Source organism: Delphinus delphis, chromosome 12 (assembly GCF_949987515.2).
Source record: "Delphinus delphis chromosome 12, mDelDel1.2, whole genome shotgun sequence".
NCBI classification, from domain to species: Eukaryota; Metazoa; Chordata; class Mammalia; order Artiodactyla; family Delphinidae; genus Delphinus; species Delphinus delphis.
In genome coordinates this window covers 6,853,824-6,876,160 of record NC_082694.2, presented here as the reverse complement: position 1 = coordinate 6,876,160, position 22,337 = coordinate 6,853,824, and the positions used below count along the sequence as shown (strand labels likewise).

General features: G+C 52.5%; 1 protein-coding gene across 1 annotated transcript in view; it reads right to left on the bottom strand.

Annotated features, from left to right (window-relative positions):
- Window positions 1-819: 819 nt before the first annotated feature.
- The window catches only part of RFX8 (regulatory factor X8), a 54,259-nt gene continuing 32,741 nt past the window's right edge, over window positions 820-22,337 (bottom strand). The window contains 11 exon segments of the mRNA XM_069541276.1: window positions 820-968; window positions 1,730-1,844; window positions 5,438-5,532; window positions 8,872-9,028; window positions 10,636-10,694; window positions 12,758-12,782; window positions 12,784-12,909; window positions 13,949-14,062; window positions 16,908-16,961; window positions 17,567-17,581; window positions 17,583-17,678. Coding sequence (XP_069397377.1) covers window positions 820-968; window positions 1,730-1,844; window positions 5,438-5,532; window positions 8,872-9,028; window positions 10,636-10,694; window positions 12,758-12,782; window positions 12,784-12,909; window positions 13,949-14,062; window positions 16,908-16,961; window positions 17,567-17,581; window positions 17,583-17,678 — 1,005 coding nt within the window.

The following is a 22,337-nucleotide window of genomic DNA, read 5'->3' as shown; positions in this document are numbered from 1 at the left end:
AGACTCTTGCGTCTTCCCATACGTAGAAAAGTGCTAAGCTCTTTACCTCGAGATGTCCGGTTTTCTTTAATTAACAGTCATCTTTTGATGTTCCGACTACCCGGTCTTTGTTGCAAAAACGGCTCCTATGTACCCCGGCCCCCACCTGGCCTCTTCGGAGCCGTCCCTCGGGGTGATCTGAGATGCTGTGTCCCGGACCTTAGTCCTCGGGTTTGTCCACCGAATAAAACACAACTCTCACCTTTCAGGCTGTGCAGTTTTTCAGTCGACAGCACTAACCACAGAGCTGGCTTTCCTCCTGTGGCTGCACGCGAACTCTGCGCTGACCTTCATCTGCGGGGACAGCCTCCTGACGAATGGGGGTCACATATATGGCTGTGTACAGCCACAACCCTCCAAAGGGCCCCAGTGTTTGCAGAACGGTCTAGAACAGGGCTTGTCTACTCTTCCTGTCCTGTGTACCCGCTGCAAGGGCATCTGGCAGCCCTGGGGCAGGGATTCCTTGCCCTGATAGGTGTGTGAGTTTGTGGGCTGGAGGCTCTGTCTGTCTGTCTGTCCACGGCTCTGTGTCCAGTGCCCAGGAAGGTGCTTGGGACTTTGCAGGGACGCACGACATCTGCTGAAATGACTGATCGCCTCCGTGGGGCTGGGGGGCTCAGTGGTGACTGTCCCTCCCCGCGACTCTCCTGTGCTGTGTCTGTACCACAGCTGTGACAGATGGGACCCCCTGGGCCCAGAAAGACCCTCTACTGGACCAGAAAGTTGGCAAAACAGACGCTGCTTTACTCTTTCCACCATCTGCACGCAGTGGGGACTTTATCAAGTCTTATTCCTGAAGGTTAAATCCGGGTGCCCCCGAAGAACCCATTTCTTGGTCCAGCTCAGTCGGGAGATGGAGAAAAAGAGGATGCTTCCTGCTCTGCTCACGATGTCTGAAAACGCACAATTCAAAAGCCAGGGGAGGTTTCCTGCGCGTCCGACAACGATGGCAGGGGAGTGACAAAAGACATGTCCACGTATTGAGATACCGGGAAGTCATTCTGGCTTATACATGAGTGAACTTGAGTTTGATGCTAACTAAAATAGCCTGTGTGTGGCCTATCAAAGCTTACACTGCACCTCGGCTTTAATTATTAGAGAAAAGGACACACTGACCAGAAGTAAAAATGTCCATGTTAAAAATAAAGATGAAATGCCTCCCTTCCTGATACTTGTTACTCCTTTGATGGTTAAGTCCCCCTTCCCAGGTGGCAAGGCCATACTGACTTGCTGGGTACGTGCTGGTCTGTTTTTTTTTTTTTTTTTTTTTTTTAAATAATAACCTTGAAGAAATGAAACCCTGACTTGTTTAATGTTCTTTGTTTTGACAAGATATAAAACTGTGCTGCTCTCCGGAGCAGTTTCTCAGAGTCATCTGGGAAGCTGGCTTCCAGGCTAGTCCTCAGTCTGGCTCACATAAAACCCTTTTCTATTCTTATTTTAGATTGTTTATTGATTATTTTCATTGACAGGAGAGTGAGGTGTGGTCCAGCTGTTTGATGAACTACCATATTGCCGTAATAATGAGATTAATATGGTTTTGTGTGTGTGTGGTTCTCTGCGTGTTGTATTTTACATAAAAAGGCGCGAAAAAGACGAGTGGGTTCCACATAGCAATGTGGAAAACGCTTAGGCTGTAATAACATCTGTAAAAGGTAGAATACAAAATGCTGTGCGTTCTCGGACTTACCGAAGCTGTCTCTGTGCCAGAGGGTCATAGCTTTGCTCACGGCCGTGAGGAGGAAATTCCATCTCAGCTGGAAGCTGGCGGCCAACCTGATAAACTCCGCTTTGCTTCTGCTCGGCTGTGACATTTTAGAGAGAAAAAAATGCTGGGGTTTATGATAAAAATCAAGGCGAGCGTGTTGTCAAATGCACCCACGGGTGGCGCAGTCTCACAAGGTCAAAGTGGGGCAGGAAGAAGGAAAGCCGAGGTGAGAGGCGGCCCAGGCCTGGGCCGGGTCTTGCACCATCTCCTGTGGGGATGGTCCCAGGCAGAACCCTTTGAAGTGGGCGGGGAGAAGGCAGGAGGTGGGAGAGCAGCTGACTTCTTCTTTTTAATCCCACACAATTCTTTTTAGAAAAAGGTCACTTGTGGGGAGCAACAGGGGAGGGAGGCCTGCGGGACGGCCTTGCTGCAGCCCCCTCGACAGCCGCCTCCGAGAGGGTCGGGGGTAATTGACAAGTGGCAAATCTGACACCGTGAAGAAGGGGCCCAGAGTCCCACAGTGACGGAAGGAAGGGTGCCGACTTTGCAAGGCACAAAGCTGGCCGCTGCGCCGCGTGAATTATCTGAGGCCTGGAAGGCCCACCTGTGTGTCCAGCGGAGCCAAGGTCATCGGATGGCCTGAGTGGCACTAAACTGGGTACCGGGGAGATGCCTTCACGTGCAGACTAAGGAACTCCCCACTAGATTGACAGCAGCCTCGGGCCATGCTTCAGGTGAGTTACAAACCAACAGAGGCGTATGTAATTTCCAGCACAGGTTGGAGTGAACCCCCCGAGTCTCTCCTGACTCTCCTGCGTGAGGACCACCCAGACACTCAACCGCAAGTCTCCGAGGAAGAACGGCAGGGACTGGCCAGGAATAAGGAGATGCCCTTTCCTCTCGGTTTCTGTTCAGCCCCCGCTGAGAGCCCCCAAAGGCCCACCCTGGGCTCTGGATGGGTGTGGACCTGTAACCAAGCGGGACCCTATGGGGCCCTCCCAGGACAGAACCCCCACCCCCACCCCCACCCCAATATCCTCTGCTGTAGCTCTTCTCGGAAGTACCTAGATAATAGTATCTCCTGCATATTTCCTGAGAGTTTCAGATGCTAAACCACCCCCCCCCCCCACCAAATGGAAGAAATTAACTACCTGATGATCATGAGACCTGCTGGGGCCTAAGGACTGATCACCACCAACCAATCAGAGGATTGTGCACGAGCTGATCACACACCCTGGGACCGGCCCCTCCCCTCCCCTGGCCTTTCAAATGGCTTTGTTGAAACCCTTCCGGGAGTCCCGGGGTATTCTGAGCACGAGCCACCCATCTCCTTCCTCTCTCCTTGCTGGGCCCTGCAATAAACCTTTCTCTGCTCCAAACTCCAGCCCCTCGGTTTGTGTGGCCTCACTGTGCATCGGGCACGTGAACTTGGGTTTGGGAACAGACTCCCCTCGGCAGCGGCATCCTCCCCGCACGACTTGGGACCACCTGGAACGGGGCTCTCGGGGGAGCCCTGCTGGTGTTCAACACACACAAGGATGTTTCCTAAGCCCATCCAGAGAAGGAGCTGTGGGCGATCCCCGCACAAACATTCACAAGTGAGCACAGACATTACCCAGCTTTCCTCCTCTTGCCGGCAGCGTGATACCTCAGGTTCCTACATTTAGAAAGGACCCCTGGGCCCAAACTGCACGAGGACCAGGGGAACAAATGAAGCAGGACAGAGCTGAGCATTTCTCTCCTCTGGCTCTGCCAGGTGCTAACAACTTGAGGCCATTAGTCATCGTGGACAAGCCCGAGGCTTCACATTTTAACAGTCTGAGTAGCTCATTGACAAGTGTTTTTTGTTTTTTTATCAGCCAGGTTGTTTTACAAAAACAAGCCCTTCAAAGGCAGGCAGTTACAAAACCACCATTTTTCGAAGAAGACGCCTCACTCGTGATGCTGCAGGGGTGAGGACGGAAACACCGCGTTACACGGTCTTGCATGCAGGACCGGTACCTACGGTCTCAGGGGGCTCAGCGGGGGTGAAGTGGAGGCTGCGTGAGTGTCTGAAACAAGGACCAGAGGATGGAGACCTTCATCCTGTCGAATGAGACCTTCATCCTGTCGAATGAATCGCTGTCTCTGCAGCTATGCACCCGTGCACATTACCACTGGTACAAGTGAGCTTTGCCGAGGACCAAGGAGAGGGAACCAAAACCACACAGAATCTGGAAAGACTATATCCAAGGAGCAAAGAATGGAAACAGACACCTGCCAAGGCTTGGAACCAGCTTTCAAGCTCCTTCCTGGGTTTTCTGGGGGAGATGGAGGGGGCAGGAAGACATGTGGCTGGAGGCTTAAGGAGAAAACCCGAGTCACGTTCTGGTCCCAGGCCCTCCAGGTCCTTGCTGCAGAGAGCTGCAGAGATGTCCCCCTTTTCCCTAGACCGGTCCCCCACTTTCCCTACGCCCACCCCTCCCAGTGGAACCCAACTCCCTCGTCAAGGTCTTTTCCTGCTGCCTCGGCCTTCAGAGGATGACGCCTCGAGGGGCGGGAGGCCCCGTGTTTCAGGCCCACTGGGGCCAGGGTGCTGGGGCTTCCCCTGACAGCATCCTCCGCTCTTACAGGGTGACTGTAAGCAGCTTTGGGCAGAAAAGAGCTCTTTGCAGGAGGTCCCTTCGTCTTGTCACTAACCTCAAACCAGGCGCCCCCATGCTCTACTCATCTCTGGCCCTAGCACACCTTTCAAATCTTTTGATCACACGATACTTTGCCTAACTTGTAGGTTCTTTCCATAGATCAAAGAAATAGAAATGATGACCGATCTCTTCCCCAGCTTCCCCTTCAGTAATCTCAAGAACTGTGTGAACACGACAGCATCTAAAGAAAGAGCACAGGAAGTCGACAAGCCTGCACACAGTGGGGCATGGTGACCACTCTGACCCCCCATCTCAGTGATTACCCGAGATGACTTCCCTTTTCCACTTTAAAAACTTTCTCGGCCGAGCAGAATCTTCGGAGACGGTTTTGGAGAACACTGAGTCCACCGTCTCCCCGGACTGCCGGTATTCTGCTCAAAGGCAGTTTCCCTTCCTGCCGACATGTGCCTCTCTTGAGTATTGGTTTTTGCGCTGCAAGCAGCTGGACCTGATTTGGTAACGTGACTACTGATGAGGGTGATGACGACAGTCAAGCCAACGGGCCTACTGAGAAGTCCAAGTGACACGTCCAGCAGAAGGACCAAACCCGCCCACGTCCGAAACCAATTCATCTTGGCTTTTGTGAACCCGAGCCTGACACCTTACTGGGACTGTCTGCAAAACCCCCAGATGAGCGCCATTCTCCCCAAACAGGCCAACCCAACAACCTCCTAAACACTCCTGCTTGGTGCACGCATCCTCAACTGCACACCAGCACTTACCTGCCCACACCCACTCACATGCCCTCCCACGCACAGACACGCTCACATATGCACACGTGTGCTCACTTGCAAGCAAACACACGCACAGAGTTGCGTGTACCAGCCTCTGAGACACCACTTCCCCAACCTGAACCCCCGGCCCGGCCTTGACACATTTCTGTCCAGAGCGCCAGAGAAAACCTTTTCCTTTGCACCAGGTCCTGGGCACTCGGTGCTATAATGTAGCTAGAATGACCCACACCCACTTCTTCTACTGAAAAAAAAAAAAAATCGTGGTTTTGTACCTGGAAGACAAATGTTTGGAGGCTTGAAGACAGACAATTCAGGAATACACTGAGGTCTGTTGATGTCCCCAGCAAAGAAATTAAAGTGCTCAAACCTATCAACAGACAAAACAAACCCGATTGTGAGCGGTAGAGCAGAATTTCCCCGTAGGTATTTGTATCCCAGGTGACCTAGGGGATAACATCCCACTGCAGTTCAAAGGAATTCCCCACGGCCTCGCCCTCATTTTGAACACAAAGGCTGCCTTGGGCTGGGTCTGTCACCCCAGGTCGTCTGGTTCAGAGCTCTGTGGTCTCGCCTTCTAGCAATCCCCTCGGCTACTTGTTGAAATGGGAAGAAATAGTTTGAAATCATAACTACACCTTGTAATCACACAGAACCGGGCTCCAAGTGAGCTCACTGGAGGGTACAGACGTGACCTCACCCATCCCTGCCATTTTTATAAAGGGGGTAGTTTGTTCAAGTCCTTTAACTGATGGTGGACATCAGAGCCGCTGAGGGATGTTAGGTGAGTTGCCCAGGGCTACAGACCCTGTCAGTACAGGCCCGAGGGCTGCAGCCCAAGTGCGGGACACTGGGACTTGGGTCCCGCACCCACGCAGGCAGCGCTGAGAGTGGAAGGACAGTGGAAGGGCATCTATCTGAGTGCCCCCATGTGCCAAGGAAATTTAGATAACGCAGTGGGCTGCCATGGCCCTGGTGCACATTTGGTCAGGCTCCGTCTGGAAGATCTTCCAGGTACATCTCAGGCATTCGTCTGCCAGGGGTCATGCTGTCTCCCTGCCGGCTCTGCGCCCTCTGCAAAGGACATGCAAGGATGCCAACAGGAGCCCAGGAGCCCCTGGCAGGCTGGCGGGCACCTGGGGGAGAGGCCTCATGCCTCCTGGGTCTCCCTGGGCTTGGGCTGGGGGTGAGAGCAAGGTTTGGGCAGCCAGCTGGGATTGCTGGGGAAGCCAGTGGCCTGGGAGGGGGGCTTCCATTGCCCTGAAGCCTGCTGGGCTAGGTGTTCACCTTTCAGCTGCTGGTCTGGTTGGAGGGGAGTCTCCCAGGGGAGGACCTGGGATTTGGGACAGCCAGGCAGTAGGGACACGGGATATAATCAAGGGACAGGCAAGCAGTGGGGGGAGGGAGCTACTTAGCAGCAAGTAAGGACCCATTTCACTATTTTAATAACTGGTACAATCCTACCAAGTGAGCCCCCCTCAAGGTCAAAGGAAGAGGACAGGATACTTTGCGGTGCTTTTAATGCATCGCTGAATCCACGTAGCCATCTGGTGGTGAAATGCCGAGGTGCCCCGTGTGCAGCCCCGTGTTGGGCGGGCCGTGATGAAGCCCACAGCCCACACCTTGAGGGGGCTTCAGGCACTGGGGGGCAGCTTTATGCATGGCTGACCCCTCCTGGCAGCCCTCAGACCAAAGCCTAGCGACCGGGGAAGGAGGTGGTAACTGGTCTGCAGCCCCTCCTGAAGCAGCTCCCGGCTCCCCCCGAGTGGGGAGCCTCCTGCTGTGGTGACTGTCCCCTCTCAGTGATGTAACCACGCGTAAGCCAGCTCTTCGTGGAACTGTAACTGAGGGAGGACCCTACGGGGCCTTCCCAGAATAGACCTCCACCCGTGTCCTTCGCCTGCCTTTTGTCTGTAGAAAAACTTTAGCCAAAGAAGAAATTTAATCAGAGAAGTGAGAAAATGCAGAAAGAAAGGAAAACAGGCAAGCAAGACAAAATAATAATACTTTAGCCATTAAACACAGTCAAGGACCTTTAGTTCCTCCTCAAGGACTCTAGAGAATATTCTGAGCCCTGTTCCTTGAGCTGTTTTGCAGATACTGAAACCCCTCCAGGTGGGCGAAGTTAACTGTCTGCTGCCCACAAGCACGGAGACCCCAGACCGGTTGGAACCAGAAGGTTGATGATGCCGACTCCCGATGACCTCACCACCAGCCAATCAGAAGAGTGTCCACGAGCTGACCACGCCCTGCTCCTTGAACGCTATAAGACTCCTCACGACCCCCTCCAGGGCAGGACACACAGTCTTGAGGGCATGAGCCCGCCGTGGCCCGCTTACCTGGCAAAGCAATAAAGCTATTTCTTTCTACTTCACCCACAACGCTGAGATTTAATCTGGCACCAGCGTACGGAGGCCCGATTTTGGCATCAGAATGGAGATTTTCTTCCTTAAGATCAACTACAATTGTCAGCTAGTGTCGGGGCCCAGAGTACGCGGTTCCAAAATGTGCCGCAGTGGCATGTTGGTTAATTTGATTGAAAAGTTACTTGAGAAACGGCCAACACAGGAAGGACACTGACCCTCCCCCTCGGTCTCCCTGAAAACAGGAAATAAATCTCCGGTGTGAAAGGTGCCCTTCCGGCACCAGGATGTAAAGAGACACCCTTATCCCCAGAGACAGGGAATTCAGGCTGAGAACAAACCATGTATAAACAAACCATGTTACCTTTTTTTTTTTTTTTTGGCCGCGCCGCCAAACTTGTAGGCTCTTAGTTCCCCGAGCAGGGATTGAACCCAGGCCCTCGGCCATGAAAGCACGGAGTCCTAACCACTGGACAGCCAGGGAAGTCCCAAGCCATGTTAGTTCTTAATTTACTACCCAAGCCCCAATTCTGTTTAGCGTCTTCACTAATGGGCACCCCAAAACCTAAGTTTCTTTGTCTACTTCTTAGGTCCCATTTCTATAAGACCTCTGTGCACACGATTTAAAATTTGTGTCTTTTTCTCCTGTGAACCTGTCTTGCGCCAGGTTGATTATTGGTCCAGCCAGGAGAACTCAAGACGGGTAGAGGGGCAAACTCCCCCTTCCCCGGACAATAGCAAAGGGCACGAATATTCATGGGCTTATACAGCACTTGTTTGTAAAGAGGTGAAATAAGGTCAAAGCACCATTGTTAAACTTCACAGTGTTAAAAATAACACTTGGTGCAGGAATTCCCTGGCGGTCCAGTGGTTAGGGCTCTGTCCTCTCACTGCTGTGGGCTTGGGTTCAATCCCTGGTCGGGGAACTAAAATCCCACAAGCTGCGAGGGTGCGTAAACAAACAAACAAACAAACAAAACTACAGTTAGAGCAGAAACTGGCAAGGCAGAGAGCTAGGTCAATCCCACTGAGGCCCGAAGAGGCGATCTGTGCATCTGCAAGAGGGATGCAGGAGGGTTTTCCAAAGGAGACAAGAAATATTGTCAATCAGCAACCACACTCACTCGGCAAATACGTCCTGGCACTATGGACCCCAGGGCAGGCCCTGGAAGAGGGTTCTCGGGGCACTCCTCACCTTCTGCAGGAAGAGGTGTGCGAGCAGGTAAATTATAACGTCAAAGAGGAACGTTCTAATTCTATTAGGAAATCTATAAATCAGTGATGGCCATAGCAGCCCTGATTATATACCAAACACTGCAACCAAGCAGCTGAGGAAGGAGGAGTACATTTCATCTCTGTGTTCCCCTCCAGGTCGTCAGTGCCGCCCGGGTTACTCGTCAGGGCTTGCTGGGAAATATCCAAGGCGCCCTGATGCATGATGGCGTGTAGATCCAGCTGCAGGATGCCGACTCTCCTGCTGTTTCTCAGCACCGTTCTCATGGTCTAAAGACAACGGCAAACGCGACACTTGGTGAAATCTTGTCATCTTACTTTGGCCTAATGCCCCCTCTCCAAATTACCCAAACTTTCTTGCTGTCGAAGAGAAAGAAAAGTGGATTTGGGTAGTTTTGCCCGTTAAAACGGAATCCTAGGGCTTCCCTGGTGGCGCAGTGGTTGGGAGTCCGCCTGCCAATGCAGGGGACGCGGGTTCGTGCCCCGTTCCGGGAAGATCCCACATGCCGCGCGGAGCGGCTGGGCCCGTGAGCCATGGCCGCTGAGCCTGCGCGTCCGGAGCCTGTGCTCCGCAACTGGAGAGGCCACGACAGTGACAGGCCCGCGTACCGCAAAAAAAACACACCGAAAACAAAACCCTGAATCCTAAATCACAATCAAAATGTTCAAACTGCACACATTCTAGAACCGCCTTTCTGAAAGTCGGCATTTAGGACGCTTCTGCTCACGGGCAGACGTCTCAGGGGCCTGCAGCTCCTCCTCCCAGTTCCCTATTCTCTGCACCCCGAGCAAGGGGCCTAAATTCTCTAGAGAGGGAAACGGTGGGTAATTGGGCTCTGCCAGGCAAGTGCGGTTCTGGAGAACAGGGCGGGCAGCCTCTACAGGATGGCTGGGGGGACTCAGAAGCTCTCCTGTCCTTCCTCTGGGGAGCCTGGGGCAGTGAATTGGGCCTCCGCTGTCCAATGGGACAAACCTCTCCCTTACGTGTTCGGGGTCTGCAGGACGAGCGGTGAGTCATCCTCACACCAGCCCCAAGAGCAGGCACTACAGCCATGTCTGTTTTACGGAGAGGAAAGGGGCCCTTGGGTATTCAGTAAACTCTCCTGGAACAGTGAGTGTAAAGGTATGGCTCCCAGCAGGCCAGGCTCTGGACTCTGAGCCGGCCGCTCCAGTGGGTAGGGATGGAGGTCGTGTTGCAAGGTTGTTGCCATCGCCCCAGTGGGGAAGGTGAAAGTGCCCAGAACCGGATGGGCCTCTAGCTCAGAAGGAGAAACAACCCTACTGGTGGCGGATGGAGGTGGTCAAAGGGTGGTCCCGGCTGGGCGCCCCCTGGCCAGGGCTGATTTGGGGCAGAGGGCCGGTCCCAGGCTCCGTCCCCATCTGCCGCCGTGGGATTTCAGAACAGATCGTAGAACCTCTCCTTCAGCCCCTCTCTCCCCTCCGCTAACACCCAGGAGTGAGAAGGTCAGAGCCGAGGACCTGGTGCCCCGACACACAGAGTCCGCAGGGCCATATGCACAGGGTGCAGGGTCTGCCTGCCTGTCCGTCTGTCCTAGGCTCTGCTACAATGCCCTTCCACCTCTGACGTTGGCTTGCCCGGGACGCCACCCCTGGGGGGCCTCCCTCTGGAACTTTAGAACCGTGACCTGCTGGCCCTGCGTCCTCTCCTCCACGGGCAGAGCCTGGAAGCCGGAGGGGAGGAGGGGTGGCTTCCAGCTGAGCACCTGGGGCCCAGCAAGCTGTCCTCTGCCCCCCAGGTGGGTGGGCCGGCCTCCCTGCACGGGGCCTGCTGCCCGCTCTGAGGGACAGTGGCAGCCTGCACTTTTCGCTTTGGGAAAGCTGCTTTGTTCCCTCCTGTCTGGTTGCCTGAAACCTACCTTTGCCATGTTGGAAAGGTATGTCTTTCTTCTTAGTCTTTTGACAAACACAGTAACTTCTGTGAAGAACAATGAACACGCCCATTACTGATGCTGTAACTTCAGGTTTGCACGCAGGAAGGCAGGGACGAGGAGGCGCCTGCAGGCAGCGCACACGGTGGGGGGGGGGCGCACCCACCCGCCCAGGAGGGCAGAGCCGTCCACCTGCCCCACCCAGCCAGGCCCCCAGCCTCCCCACCCCCCTGCCCGCTTGCCCCTCCCAAGTGGCTCCAAGATCCCGGCAGGGGCGCAATGCCAGGAAAGTGATGTCCTCCAGCGTCTGCCGTGTGCTCCGTGAAGTTGAGGATTTTGCCCAGGAACGCTGACTTCCCCCAGCTTCTCATCTCTCCATGCTCTCCTCGGGAAACGATCAGAAATGAGAAAACATGAGAGAGGAGGTACTCTCCTGGATGTACTCATTTATTCATTTATTCACATATTCACTTACCGGGGACACTCGTGCAGCGTCTGCTGGGTGCGGGCTGCACGGGTGGATGAAGGGGAATGACCTCCACCAGGGGCTCCCCACGAAGGGTAGGTTACCAGGAGCACAAACAGCAGAGTAAGTGCTCCCGGCAACGTGAGACACAGGAAGGAAGTGAGCAGTTCTAGCGGAAGAAGGTATCAGGGACGGCTTCATCTGGAAGGGGACATTCTGCCTGGGCCTTAACGCGTAGGTAGGAGTTGGCGGGGAGCAATGGTGGGGTGGGGGCGACTAGGCACAGACAGCAGTAGGAATAAGGGCCTCTTGGGGACGACCAGTCTGCGGTGCTGGGGAACGCCAGTGGGTCATGGGGGGCAGGGGGACAGGGTCGGGCCAGAGGCCAAGCAGTGAAGGAGAGAGGACCATCCAGGCAATGGGGGCCGTGGACAGTTGTTAACTGATGGAATCGCTGTTACAGAGCACTTGCTGGGAGGGGAAGGGCGTGTGACCGAGGCGGGGCAAGGCTGCAGGCAGGCCCATCAACTAGGAAGCTACTGAAGATCCTAGAGGGGTTTGGAGAGCCAGAGGGCTGGGATTAGCGCAGGCGGTGAAGGGGCCACCGGAAAACTGGACCCCTTTCACGCCCCTCCTTTCGCAGCAAGTTCCAGACCTCACTTTCTCTCTGCAGGACGCTTCCTGCTGCCTTCCTGGCCGGCAATCACACGGGCCCAAGGGCCCAGCCTGGCAACGTGAACTTTTCCAAGTGGGTCAGAAAGGGATCAACACAGCCCGGCGTGCTGGGGATGCCAGGCGTGGGTGAATATTAGACGTGGCCTGTTCTGCGGACCCTCGGGGGAGACAGCGCACAGGGTGCAAGCGTGGCAGACCTGCAGAGGGGAAGGGAAGGAAGTGGTGACGGCTTGGTGGGCGGGGAGAGCTAGAGGCAGTGATGGAGAACCTCACAAAGGCAGGAGGGAGAAAACCGGGAATTTCCAGGACCGTAAAACATGCGACCCACACAGTGGGTGTGTGACGGCGTTCGCAAGGGCCACGGAGCTGGAGGGATACCAAGGGGTCAGATGCAGGGAGGCCGGGGACAGCCAGCAGAGCAGCTCGGGCTCCCAAGAGGAAGCCGTCGCAGGCAACAGCAGAAGTGTTCAGACACCGCGCCCTGGCAGCCGGATGGAGGGGAAAGTCACCAGGGTGACTGGGACCACGTGGGCGGAATTTCTAAGGAGGGCGAGATAATCTCTGAGCCTCGCGGGAGCCCACCCAGAGCACGGAGAGGCGGGAGGATGCTGGGGTCGGAACCCTTGCCGGCCCTGCTTGGGTGGGCAGAGAGCTGAGGACTGCAGCTGCCGCCGGGAGCTGGCTCAAGGGAGGGGAGGCACGGCCCGCCTGCCCCTTGCCCTTTCCCACCTCCCTGTTCCCTTGGCCCCGCTGCGACTCACGAGGGGGAAATGGTAAGAGGGTGTTGATGTATCAGCACAAGCATCCCTTGTGGGCACCACAGGAAAAGCCGGGACAGCCGAAGCGGCCAGGCCTGGTGGACTGCAGTTTAGTGCCTGAGGACAGAGTTAACACAAGAGGGGAGGAGGCCTGCCCCACGTGGAAAGTTCATCTCCTCTCACAGCATTTATGTTGTCCCTCGAAACCTGCCTCTGAGCTTGGAGGTCTGTAAGAGGGGCTGGAGGACCTTCCGAAGCAGTGAGCAACCGCAGTTTAAACTTCTTACTAAACAACTGGACAGATTTCAGATGCTGAATAGAAGCATCTTCCAAAAAGTCATGAAGGAGAACGTCCTCAATTCCCTACAACAGAAGTGTCAAGACAGGGACCTCCCTGGTGTTCCAGTGGTAAAGAAGCCGCCTTCTAATGCGGGGGACGCGGGTTCGAAGCCTGGGAACCCTGGTCCGGGAGCTAAGATCCCACACGCCGCGGGGGCAATTAAGCCCGCAGGCCGCAACTAAGACATGACGCAGCCTCAAAGAAGTGTCAAGACATGTGACTGCCGGCCGGTGTGGACGGCCTCTGGTTACGAGTGGCCGCAGTTCACGTGAGCCACAGACAGAGAGAGAGAGGCCAGGTCTCCACCTGCCGAGGGCTCCGCTACCTCGCAGCCCTGGCCACTGCCCATCGGGCAGGATATCAGGCTGGAGAAGCTGGAATCGGAATTCTTCCCAAGATTTCCAAGCATTGATAACTGATTCAAAAATTTAAACACCTCAAATGCTGGCCAGTAAGGGGTGGGGGGCAGGAGGGGAGTTCAAACCAAAATATTTAAGGGCTGGACCCAGCCTCCAGTTTTCAACCTTTGTGGTAAAAATTTAGAAGCCCTGGATTTTTTTTTTTCTAAGAAAATAATAAAATAAAAGTTCATGACTAGCTTAAGGGGAGCACATTTTCACTGTAGAAATTATATATAATTGACCCCCAAACTACAATAATCACTCCAGAGCTTAAAAAACAAACCCGCAAGGCCTGGCAGTTATATATAATGCAAAGCAGCTACTCCAATTACTCCTTTTAAAAAGCTCTCTTTGGGCTGAAATAGCAGAGGAAGAGCTCTGACTCAGTTCAGGGTTCACGGGTCACCGGAGCCACAGGTCACCATGTGCACTGGCTTTTTCTCTACACGAGCTAACTCAGATTCTCAGTGAATTCAGAAAGAAAAGCTGAGTCTTAGGGAAAGATCCAAGGCTCATGGTCCATGGGCCCCACGACTGCCTCCTCAGAAGGTCTGAGGTCCACGGACACCGCCGAGAGTGAGGGCTGCGGGTCTAACCCCAGCACCTGGTACCAATTTCTGGGAAGGATGCAAACTGGCACCTCGAAGGAGTTTCCTCCTACTTTGTACGGCTGCCCGTCGTAGCATCTAAGGAGCTGGCACACGTCAGGCAATGACACGAGCGTGACGGTGTCCTGCTGCAGAGATTTCCAGAAGGACGTGAGCGAGTCCTCCACCCGATGTGAAGCACAGAACGTATCTCTGAACGCTCGTTTTGCGCCTGGTGAGGCCTATCCAGCCCACCTGCCCCTGACTCTTCATCAGCCCCAAATGGTAACAGAATGAATTTCATTCCAACCCACGTAAAGCTCTGCCTGTTGGCTTTTCCAAGCTGTATCTCAGAAGTGATTTTACACCCATCAGAGACCACCTGCCAGCTGGGCGGGAGAACGTGGACCACCTTTTCCTGAGGCGTCTTCGGGAAGGAAGGCTGTTTCTGACCACAAGGGGGCTCCTACTGATTACAACAGCATGAGGATCAGGGCCCGGGGGTAAAAACCAGAGTTTAGAAGAAATTTTCATTGACTGATTGACCCCCTCAATTATTTTTCAGCTCAGGAAGAAGTGTAACCGTATGGAATCAAAGATACCTCGGGGGCTTCCCTGCTGGCGCAGTGGTTGGGAGTCCACCTGCCGATGCAGGGGACACGGGCTCGTGCCCCGGTCCGGGAAGATCCCACATGCCGTGGAGCGGCTGGGCCTGTGCGCCATGGCCGCTGGGCCTGCGTGTCCGGAGCCTGTGCTCCGCAATGGGAGAGGCCACAACAGTGAGAGGCCCGCGTACCACAAAAAAAAAAAAAAAAAAGATACCTCGGGACTTCCCTGGTGGTCCAGTGGGTAAGACTCCACCTTCCCAACGCACGGGGCCCGGGTTTGATCCCTGGTCAGGGAACTAGATCCTGCATGCATGCCGTAACTAAGAGCTCGCACGCCACAACTAAGACCCAGTGCAGCCGAAATAAATAAATAAATACTAAAAAAAAAAAAGACTTCCTCCTTGACATCATGTCAGGATTCACCTAAGGACGGTGTAGACCAAACGGATCTGGTGGGATTCCATTGCACCAAGGAGCCTTCTTTAAGGACTTCTGTGGACAGCTTCTGTTTTGTTCTCCCCCATGCTGACTTTTCAGATTCCATCTTTGGACCAGGTGGCCAACCTGAGTTGTCAGCTCATGAGGACTCTTGCCTTTGGGGATTCCTGCAGCTCAGATATTCTGAGACATCACAAGACTGACCCCAGGGCCCTCCAGTGACCCCAGGCAAGAGGCTGTTCCTTCTGTGCAGGCTGTCAAGGGAGTGAGGCCCGACCCTGGACTCACCTGATTTTCAACTCTCTTCTAGAGAAGACGTCTCCCAACAGACTCATAGATACTTAACGAAAAAGACAAGAGTGGGATGAGCAGGATGTGTTAATCCTTCGACTCCCAGGCTGGAGGCTTTTGGGGCTCGCGGGTCTGGATGAGACAGCAGCACCTCCGCTCACTCCCCCAGCACCCATGTCCCAAACCGTCTAATCCCGGTGCGTCTGCTTCAGAAATATTTCTGATTGGTCCCGCTTTCTCTCTGACGTCACTGTCATTGGATCTCCCGATCCAACCCTCCTTCCTTCTCACCTTGACTGCGACAAAACCTCCCCCGCACCCTCTGCTCCAATATGGCCCTTGGATGTCACTGCCAGCCCGTCTCCTCAGTAAGTCAGGGTCTTCCAGAGGCCCTTCCTGGCACCGGCCGATTCCCACCTCCCCTCTGGCTTCTCTCCTTTCGAGATAAATCCGGCCACAGCGACCTTCTTGTCCTGTGATGCCGGTGACCATCCTGCTGCCTTCGTCTGCACCACTGATTCCGCCTGGAATCCCTTTTCTACCCCATTTCGAATCTGTTGAACATCTGCTTTTCTAAGAGAGTTGCCAGCAACGTGGCCTCCCCCGGGGAGCCTGCTCCAGCTGTCTCTGTTCCTCTTCCCTTGGGCACCCAGAACAGTCCATCACACTGTGTTCTAGAACTTTCCATACGGTATCATATTCATTGGCGTACATCGTTCCTTTCAGTACCAGACTATAAGCTTCTCCAGCCTCCTGGGGAACACCTTCCTAGTTCCAGAAACGGTGCTGGTCACAGGGTAAGAATTCAGTTAGTACTTGATGAAGCAATGAAGGCAAGAAGGAATAGATTTCTTTTTTTAAAAAAATTTTTGGCCACACCATACAGCATGTGGGATCTTAGTTCCCAGACCAGGGATCAAACCCACGCCCCTGGGACTCCATTGGAAGGGTGGAGTCTTAACCACTGGACCACCAGGGAAGTTCCAAGAAGGAACGGATTAGCTGTCCAACGTGCATGGATGTTGATAACACAGCATTAACAGGCCAGGGGCCACTCTGAAGACAGCGTGGTCCCTCCCTCCCTCCGCTGCTTTACACAAAGTACAAAATGCGTTCACGCTGAGTGAATATTATCTCCCAAAGCTGAAGTGCTTCGAACACGGAGGCCTCAGAAAACTTTTCATTTAAGAGTGCACTTGCTTCCCTGGATTTTCATTTTATATAGTAAAAGCCAGAATTCACAATGGTTAAGAGATTTGCTCGTGTCTTCCACAGCCAATTCTAGAATAAAATCCAACCATCACGATACCCGTGTCAGAGCACCCTTCTCGTTCAGTCAGCGTGGACCCATGACGGCTCTGAAGCATCCCTGAGGATTCCAGGGTAAGTCGCGTTACCAATACTGTGCTCCAAATCAGCTGGAATTAGGATCTAAAAATAGCTGAATTTTTATTTAAAGTGTAAAGTGATCCGTATGAGCACCTTGCAACCTTTCCAGATGATTAAACTGAATAAAAATACACCTTCAAGAGCTCACTGACTATAAAACAGCTGCATTCTAAGCACTTCAGGCAATGAATTCCCACCAGACATCCCTCCAGGGGTCTTTTCCAGTAGAAAGGTTAAGAACAAGTCATAAATGCTGGTATTTTGCAGCTCAAACCTACTCTTCTCTCTCCAGTTCTTGGTTCCTCACGTTCTGTAAAATGTCTTGACAATAGTTGCAGTATTCGTCAGCGAGAAAGGCCATCTAGGGAGGATATGGAGAATCATTTCAGTTTGCAGCCCACTTCCAGAATGAACTGCTCCTCAAAGACCTTTCTGAGGCCCTGAGATGCTGCATGGGTTGCTATTTGGCTATGACAGCAGCCGGGCTCTTGCCTGGGGCCGCGGGTTTTTTAGCTATGTGAAGTCATGCATCACTTATTGGCCTGAAATTGATGGAGTTCCATTGTTGATGCCATGACTCGTACATTTCCAGGATCTGCACCACCCACTCTAAAGGCCACCGGCCTTTGACCACTGTCTCCCCTAACCCCAATTTCTCCCTCCACATCCCCCAGCCCAGGTTCCAGGAAATGCACATATGTGTTCCTGCTCTGTCACGGGGAGGCCCTCATTCTAAAAGATGACAACGTGGTCCCACGTGGAGCCTTTCTATAGGACGTGAAGAGAAGCCCTGAGTTTCCTGACCACCATCAAGCCCAGGAGGGAATGCTGGTTCTCCCTGGTCTGGGAGAAGGCAAACATTACTCCATCTGGTACGACTATGGTCACAGGCAAACTAAGAAGCCAGTTACTGCCCCCAGGTAGCCAAGGCGTGAACGTTAATCTCCCCGATGCGTGCAGGCCTACTCTTCTGTAGGAGAAGCTTCTCTGCCAGTTCCTGCTCCCAGAATGCACTTCTCCCGAATTCCGACAAAGGCGACCCAACTGGGTCTGTCTTATTCGGCGAATGATTGTCACCCTAAAAACCACTTACACGTGGATTCTTTCTTTAAGCCAGGTGATAATTACACTGCTGCTGTGGAGTAATCTTTTATCCACACCTCTGGACACACTGTTGATCCCAGCAATTTTCCCTTTTATTTCACTGCAAAAAATAACCTTCCTCTGTAAGTCTACGCACTACAGTCATCAGGGAGGAATTAGGATTTAATATAATGCACTCTTACTGCCGTGTATTACAAACACTGAATAGTGACGTACAATAAAAATATTACCTATGGATAATTTGATGCCATAAGTACATTCTACAACTCTTGTCTATCTCATTGTCCCTCCTTGAACTACAACCGTATCCTGTCTGGGTCACCGTGCCTGGATTATACAAATGGTGAGTCATATAGAAAATCTCAGGGCCTAACGGACAAGGAAAATGAGGGGCACAGACTTTCCTTTAGAAGAACAGATTACAGAACGTAAAACCTTTCCATCAAGGATGGAAAAAGGCAACATGAGGAAAGCGAATTCAATATTCCTGCCTTTTGTCATCCCTGCTGTTCTCCCCGCCTCCCCTCCCCACCCCCTCCTCCCCCAGAGCAAGGGGAGGCATGTGCTCCTGGTTTGAATGAAGGACATCAACTGTATTTGAAACGATTTCTTCAGGATTTTCCCAGACGCCTTTTGAATAGCTTCCACTTTAATAGAGTAGGTGACAGCATCCCTGGGGTTTGGAAGTTAAGCAGCTAAGCCTGCTGGACTGCAGCTGGTGGGGGCGGGGGGGGGGGGGGGCTGGCTCCGTTTCATTTCCTCCAACCTAATGGCCCGCTGTGTGGCAGCGCAGTTCCAAGGTCAGCAGTTCCTCCTTTGCTCTCTCCGTTCTTACGCGCTCAGAGCCTTACCGAGCTACTCGCTTATATCTTGCTTAGTAGATCGTTTATGTGGGTTTGCAGTAGGCTCTCGTCTACAAGCCACTGGAGGCCAGAGCGGCCTTCTGAACCGCCAGCCCCTATCCTTAGGGCTAGGAGTGCCCCCAGCTGCGCGCTGCACCCACAGAGAACAGCCACCGCCAGCTTTCTCCTGAGCTGATGCTTCCCTGTTATCAGCCAATATCACATTGAAGTCCGGGGGCGTTTAGGGTCACACTCAACAGTCTCCTGAAGGACTTAAAATCTGTTACTTCTCAACTCTTTTGTGGTCCTGAACCCCTTTGAGCATGTGATGAAAATGACCTTCTCCCCAGAAAAATGCACAATACGCACTACATGCTGTGAAGATGCCAAGTTAAACTCCCGTTGTTAATATTCTTGGAAGCAAGTAGGGGTGTAGATGTCTAAATAAATAAAGCAGTAGCACAGAAAGGTGATAGATCAAGAGGCATCATTCCATGGGGTGCTGTGTGGTTTCCACTGGGGGCTGTTCCACCCTCATTCCTACCATTAACATTGGCAACATTCAGAGTCCTCTGATGGGTACACTTCCAGGATGTGCGTTGGGGGGACGATGCTCAGGCTGGTCATCAGGAAGAATGGGGCTGTTGCATGGACTTCACTGGCCTGGCCACCAGTGCTTCTACTGGAGAAGAATTGAGGGATCCTCCTTTCCAACCCTGGGCTACTCTCTCCCCTCACATTGCACGATCCTAACCGCGTCCACTTTCTCCGCAGCACACATGACCTCCCGGGCTCATCAATGCTCTCCTGACACTGATTCTGCCAGTATCCAAGCCCGTGTTTCTCAAGGGTGGCCCTGAAACCAACTACATCAGGATTCCTGGGGTGCTTGAGGTTCATATCGCTATGAATCACATGAAGCCAGAAATCTCTCGCCTTAACCAGCTCCCCAGGTGAGCCTTATGCATCGCAAGCTGAGACTGCAGCTCCGGGCAGGCTGTGTCGTCCAACTCTGCAGAAACCCCTACATTAAACACGGCGACTTCTAATTAGAATTCAAAATTCTAATTTCCGATACTTCACAGTTTCACCTGTGCAGAAGAAGTCATCTGAAAACACAGTACTGTCAGAATGGAAAGGGAAGCTACGACCAAAAATAATAAATTCAATGCATTCCTGAAGTCAATTCCTTTTGGGCTCTTCCTGTGAAAAGAACTGATCTTTCAGAAAAAAAAAAAAAAAACCATAAATTGAAATCTTTTCTTCCTAATATAAACAATCAGAAATCTAAAGGGAGCGAGTGTCTGGTGCAGAACTACTAAAGTCTGAATCTCTGCGGGACAAGGCATTCAGGAAAGAATCAGGGGGGGATTCCTGTTCTGGAGGAATAATTCAGCAAAATGACAAAGAAAAAAGTGAGAAATTCTATTCAGATTTTTTTAGGTGTATTGAATACAGCTTGGGATCTTCAGGAGACCCAAGAAAAGCCACTGGGGTTATCATCATTCATTTATTCTGCCCACCTTTAGTGAGCAGGTACTAAGTGTCGGCCCCTGGAGAAACGCTGGAGGACCTTCCTGTCATCACCTGTCCCTTTAGGCACCACCTGCCACCCCTGAGTTACTCTATTGATTCTCTTGATGCCTTTTGTCCTTCCTGCACTCTTGAAGACGCTGCTCCCAGAATTATCACCCCCAAAGCAAATGTATCCTGTCATTCTGCTTCTGAAGATGCCTCAGTGGTTTTCCCACCGTCTCCTGGGCGACACCCAAATTCCCCAGCCTGGCACTGACAAGCTGTCCACCACCTGGACCTCGTGTTGAGTCTACTTCTCCCCGACATCCTCACTTCCGGTTCTCACTGCCCGCACACCCCCCAGCATGAATGCAAGCTACATATGCCCTCAAGATCAACACCTCCTAGAAAGAGGACCTCAGCAACTCTGTCCAGGACCAGCTCAAGGGCAGCAAGATAGGTGGAATAACAGCCCCTCGAAAACGCCCACATCCTAGTCCCTGGAACCTTATGTGGCGAAGGGGCTTTGCAGATGTGATTGCGGTTAAGGACCCTGAGATGGGGAGATGATCCTGGATCCTCCAGGTGGCCCCAATGTAATCACGAGGGTCCTTAAAAGCAGAGAGCCTTTCCCAGCGGCAGAGAGCCAGAGAGATGGTGTCATGAGAAGGACTCAGCCTGGCTTTGCTGGCTGAGGAAGTGGCCACAAGCCAAGGAATGTGGGCAGCCTCTAGAAGCTGGAAAAGGCCGGGAATAGATTCTCCCCTCCAGGTCCCCCAGAAGGAATGTAGTAGCCCTGTCAACCCCTTGCCCTTAGCCTGGTGAGAACTAGTCAGACTCATAACTTCTAGAAATTTTAGATAATAAGCTTGTGTTAAGTCATGAAATTTGTGCTAGTATGTTACAGCCGCAACAGGAAACAAACACAGGCCACCTCTTCCATGAAGCCTTCCCTAATTACTCCTGGCCCACATCCTTCCTCCCTCCCTCCCTCCCTGTGGAGTTCCCAATCCCCCTGTAGCAGGCACGGGCCCCTCACAGCACACCCATAGTTTTATGTCTGTCTTAGCTCCCCAGCTACGAAACTGTATTCTATTCAAGTTTGGGGAATATTTTGTTTCTTTGTTTTTACTTTGTTTTTTCTTTGTTTTTACTTTGTTTTTTCTTTGTTTTTACTTTTCTTTGTTTTTACTTTTCTTTCACACCCCATTCAGCTCTCAAGAGGGTTGGTCACAAAACAGGCTTTTCAAAGGGTGTCTACTCAATGCCACTTGTCATATCAAAGTGCTATCCTGTCATCCTGGGCAACCAAAGAAAAGTTCACCTCGTGATGTCACAGATTAGCTATTCATAGTTCTGGTGTCCTAATTCAAAGAGTTATAAATGTAACTGGAGACACTTTCACACAGATCTGTTGCTAATAACCTATGCTTCTTTTCTAATTATAGCAGAAGAAACACTGTTAAACAGCTGATGAGTAGCTAGGTAGTTTGTTCCTGAGGACGGGGACCTCCTCTGTCCCTTCACGTCGTGTGTACACAGTGGACACGCAACAGTCCTGGCTGGAGGGGTGACTGGTTGAGGGCTGCCCATAATAAGAATGTGACACACAGGAAAACAGTTGCATCTAATTCAGCAATTTCTGAATATTCCAGGGTCTATCATACAAATCTATTTCATTCAACACTCACTGCTCCTTCTTCTTGGAGAATGCTGTTATAATTAGTAGATTTTTCAAAGGCAACGACGTCTCCACTGTGACATAATAGATAACAAAGAAATAATTTCAGTCAGACACCCATTTCTGAGCATAAGCATAGTTTCTTTTCTTTCCTTTTTTTTTTTTGTGTGGTACGCGGGCCTCTCACTGCTGTGGCCTCTCCCGTTGCGGAGCACAGGCTCCGGACACGCAGGCTCAGCGGCCATGGCTCACGGGCCCAGCCGCTCCGCGGCATGTGGGATCTTCCCGGACCGGGGCACGAACCCGCGTCCCCTGCATCAGCAGGCGGACTCCCAACCACTGCGCCACCAGGGAAGCCCACATAAAGTTTCTTTTGCAGTGAGGTATTTGTTGGGGGGTAACTTTGATTTCGAAACCCTCCTCCAAGTTTCTTTCCACAACTGCTGATTATCACCCGCTTAGTTTTTTTTTTTAATCCGTTTCTGTAACTGGGACAACCACGTATTTATTTTTATAGGTTTATTCCCTTCAGAAACAAGACTATGATGTCATCATGGGTAGGACTTGCTCCAGTGAGAAAAGAAAAATTATCATG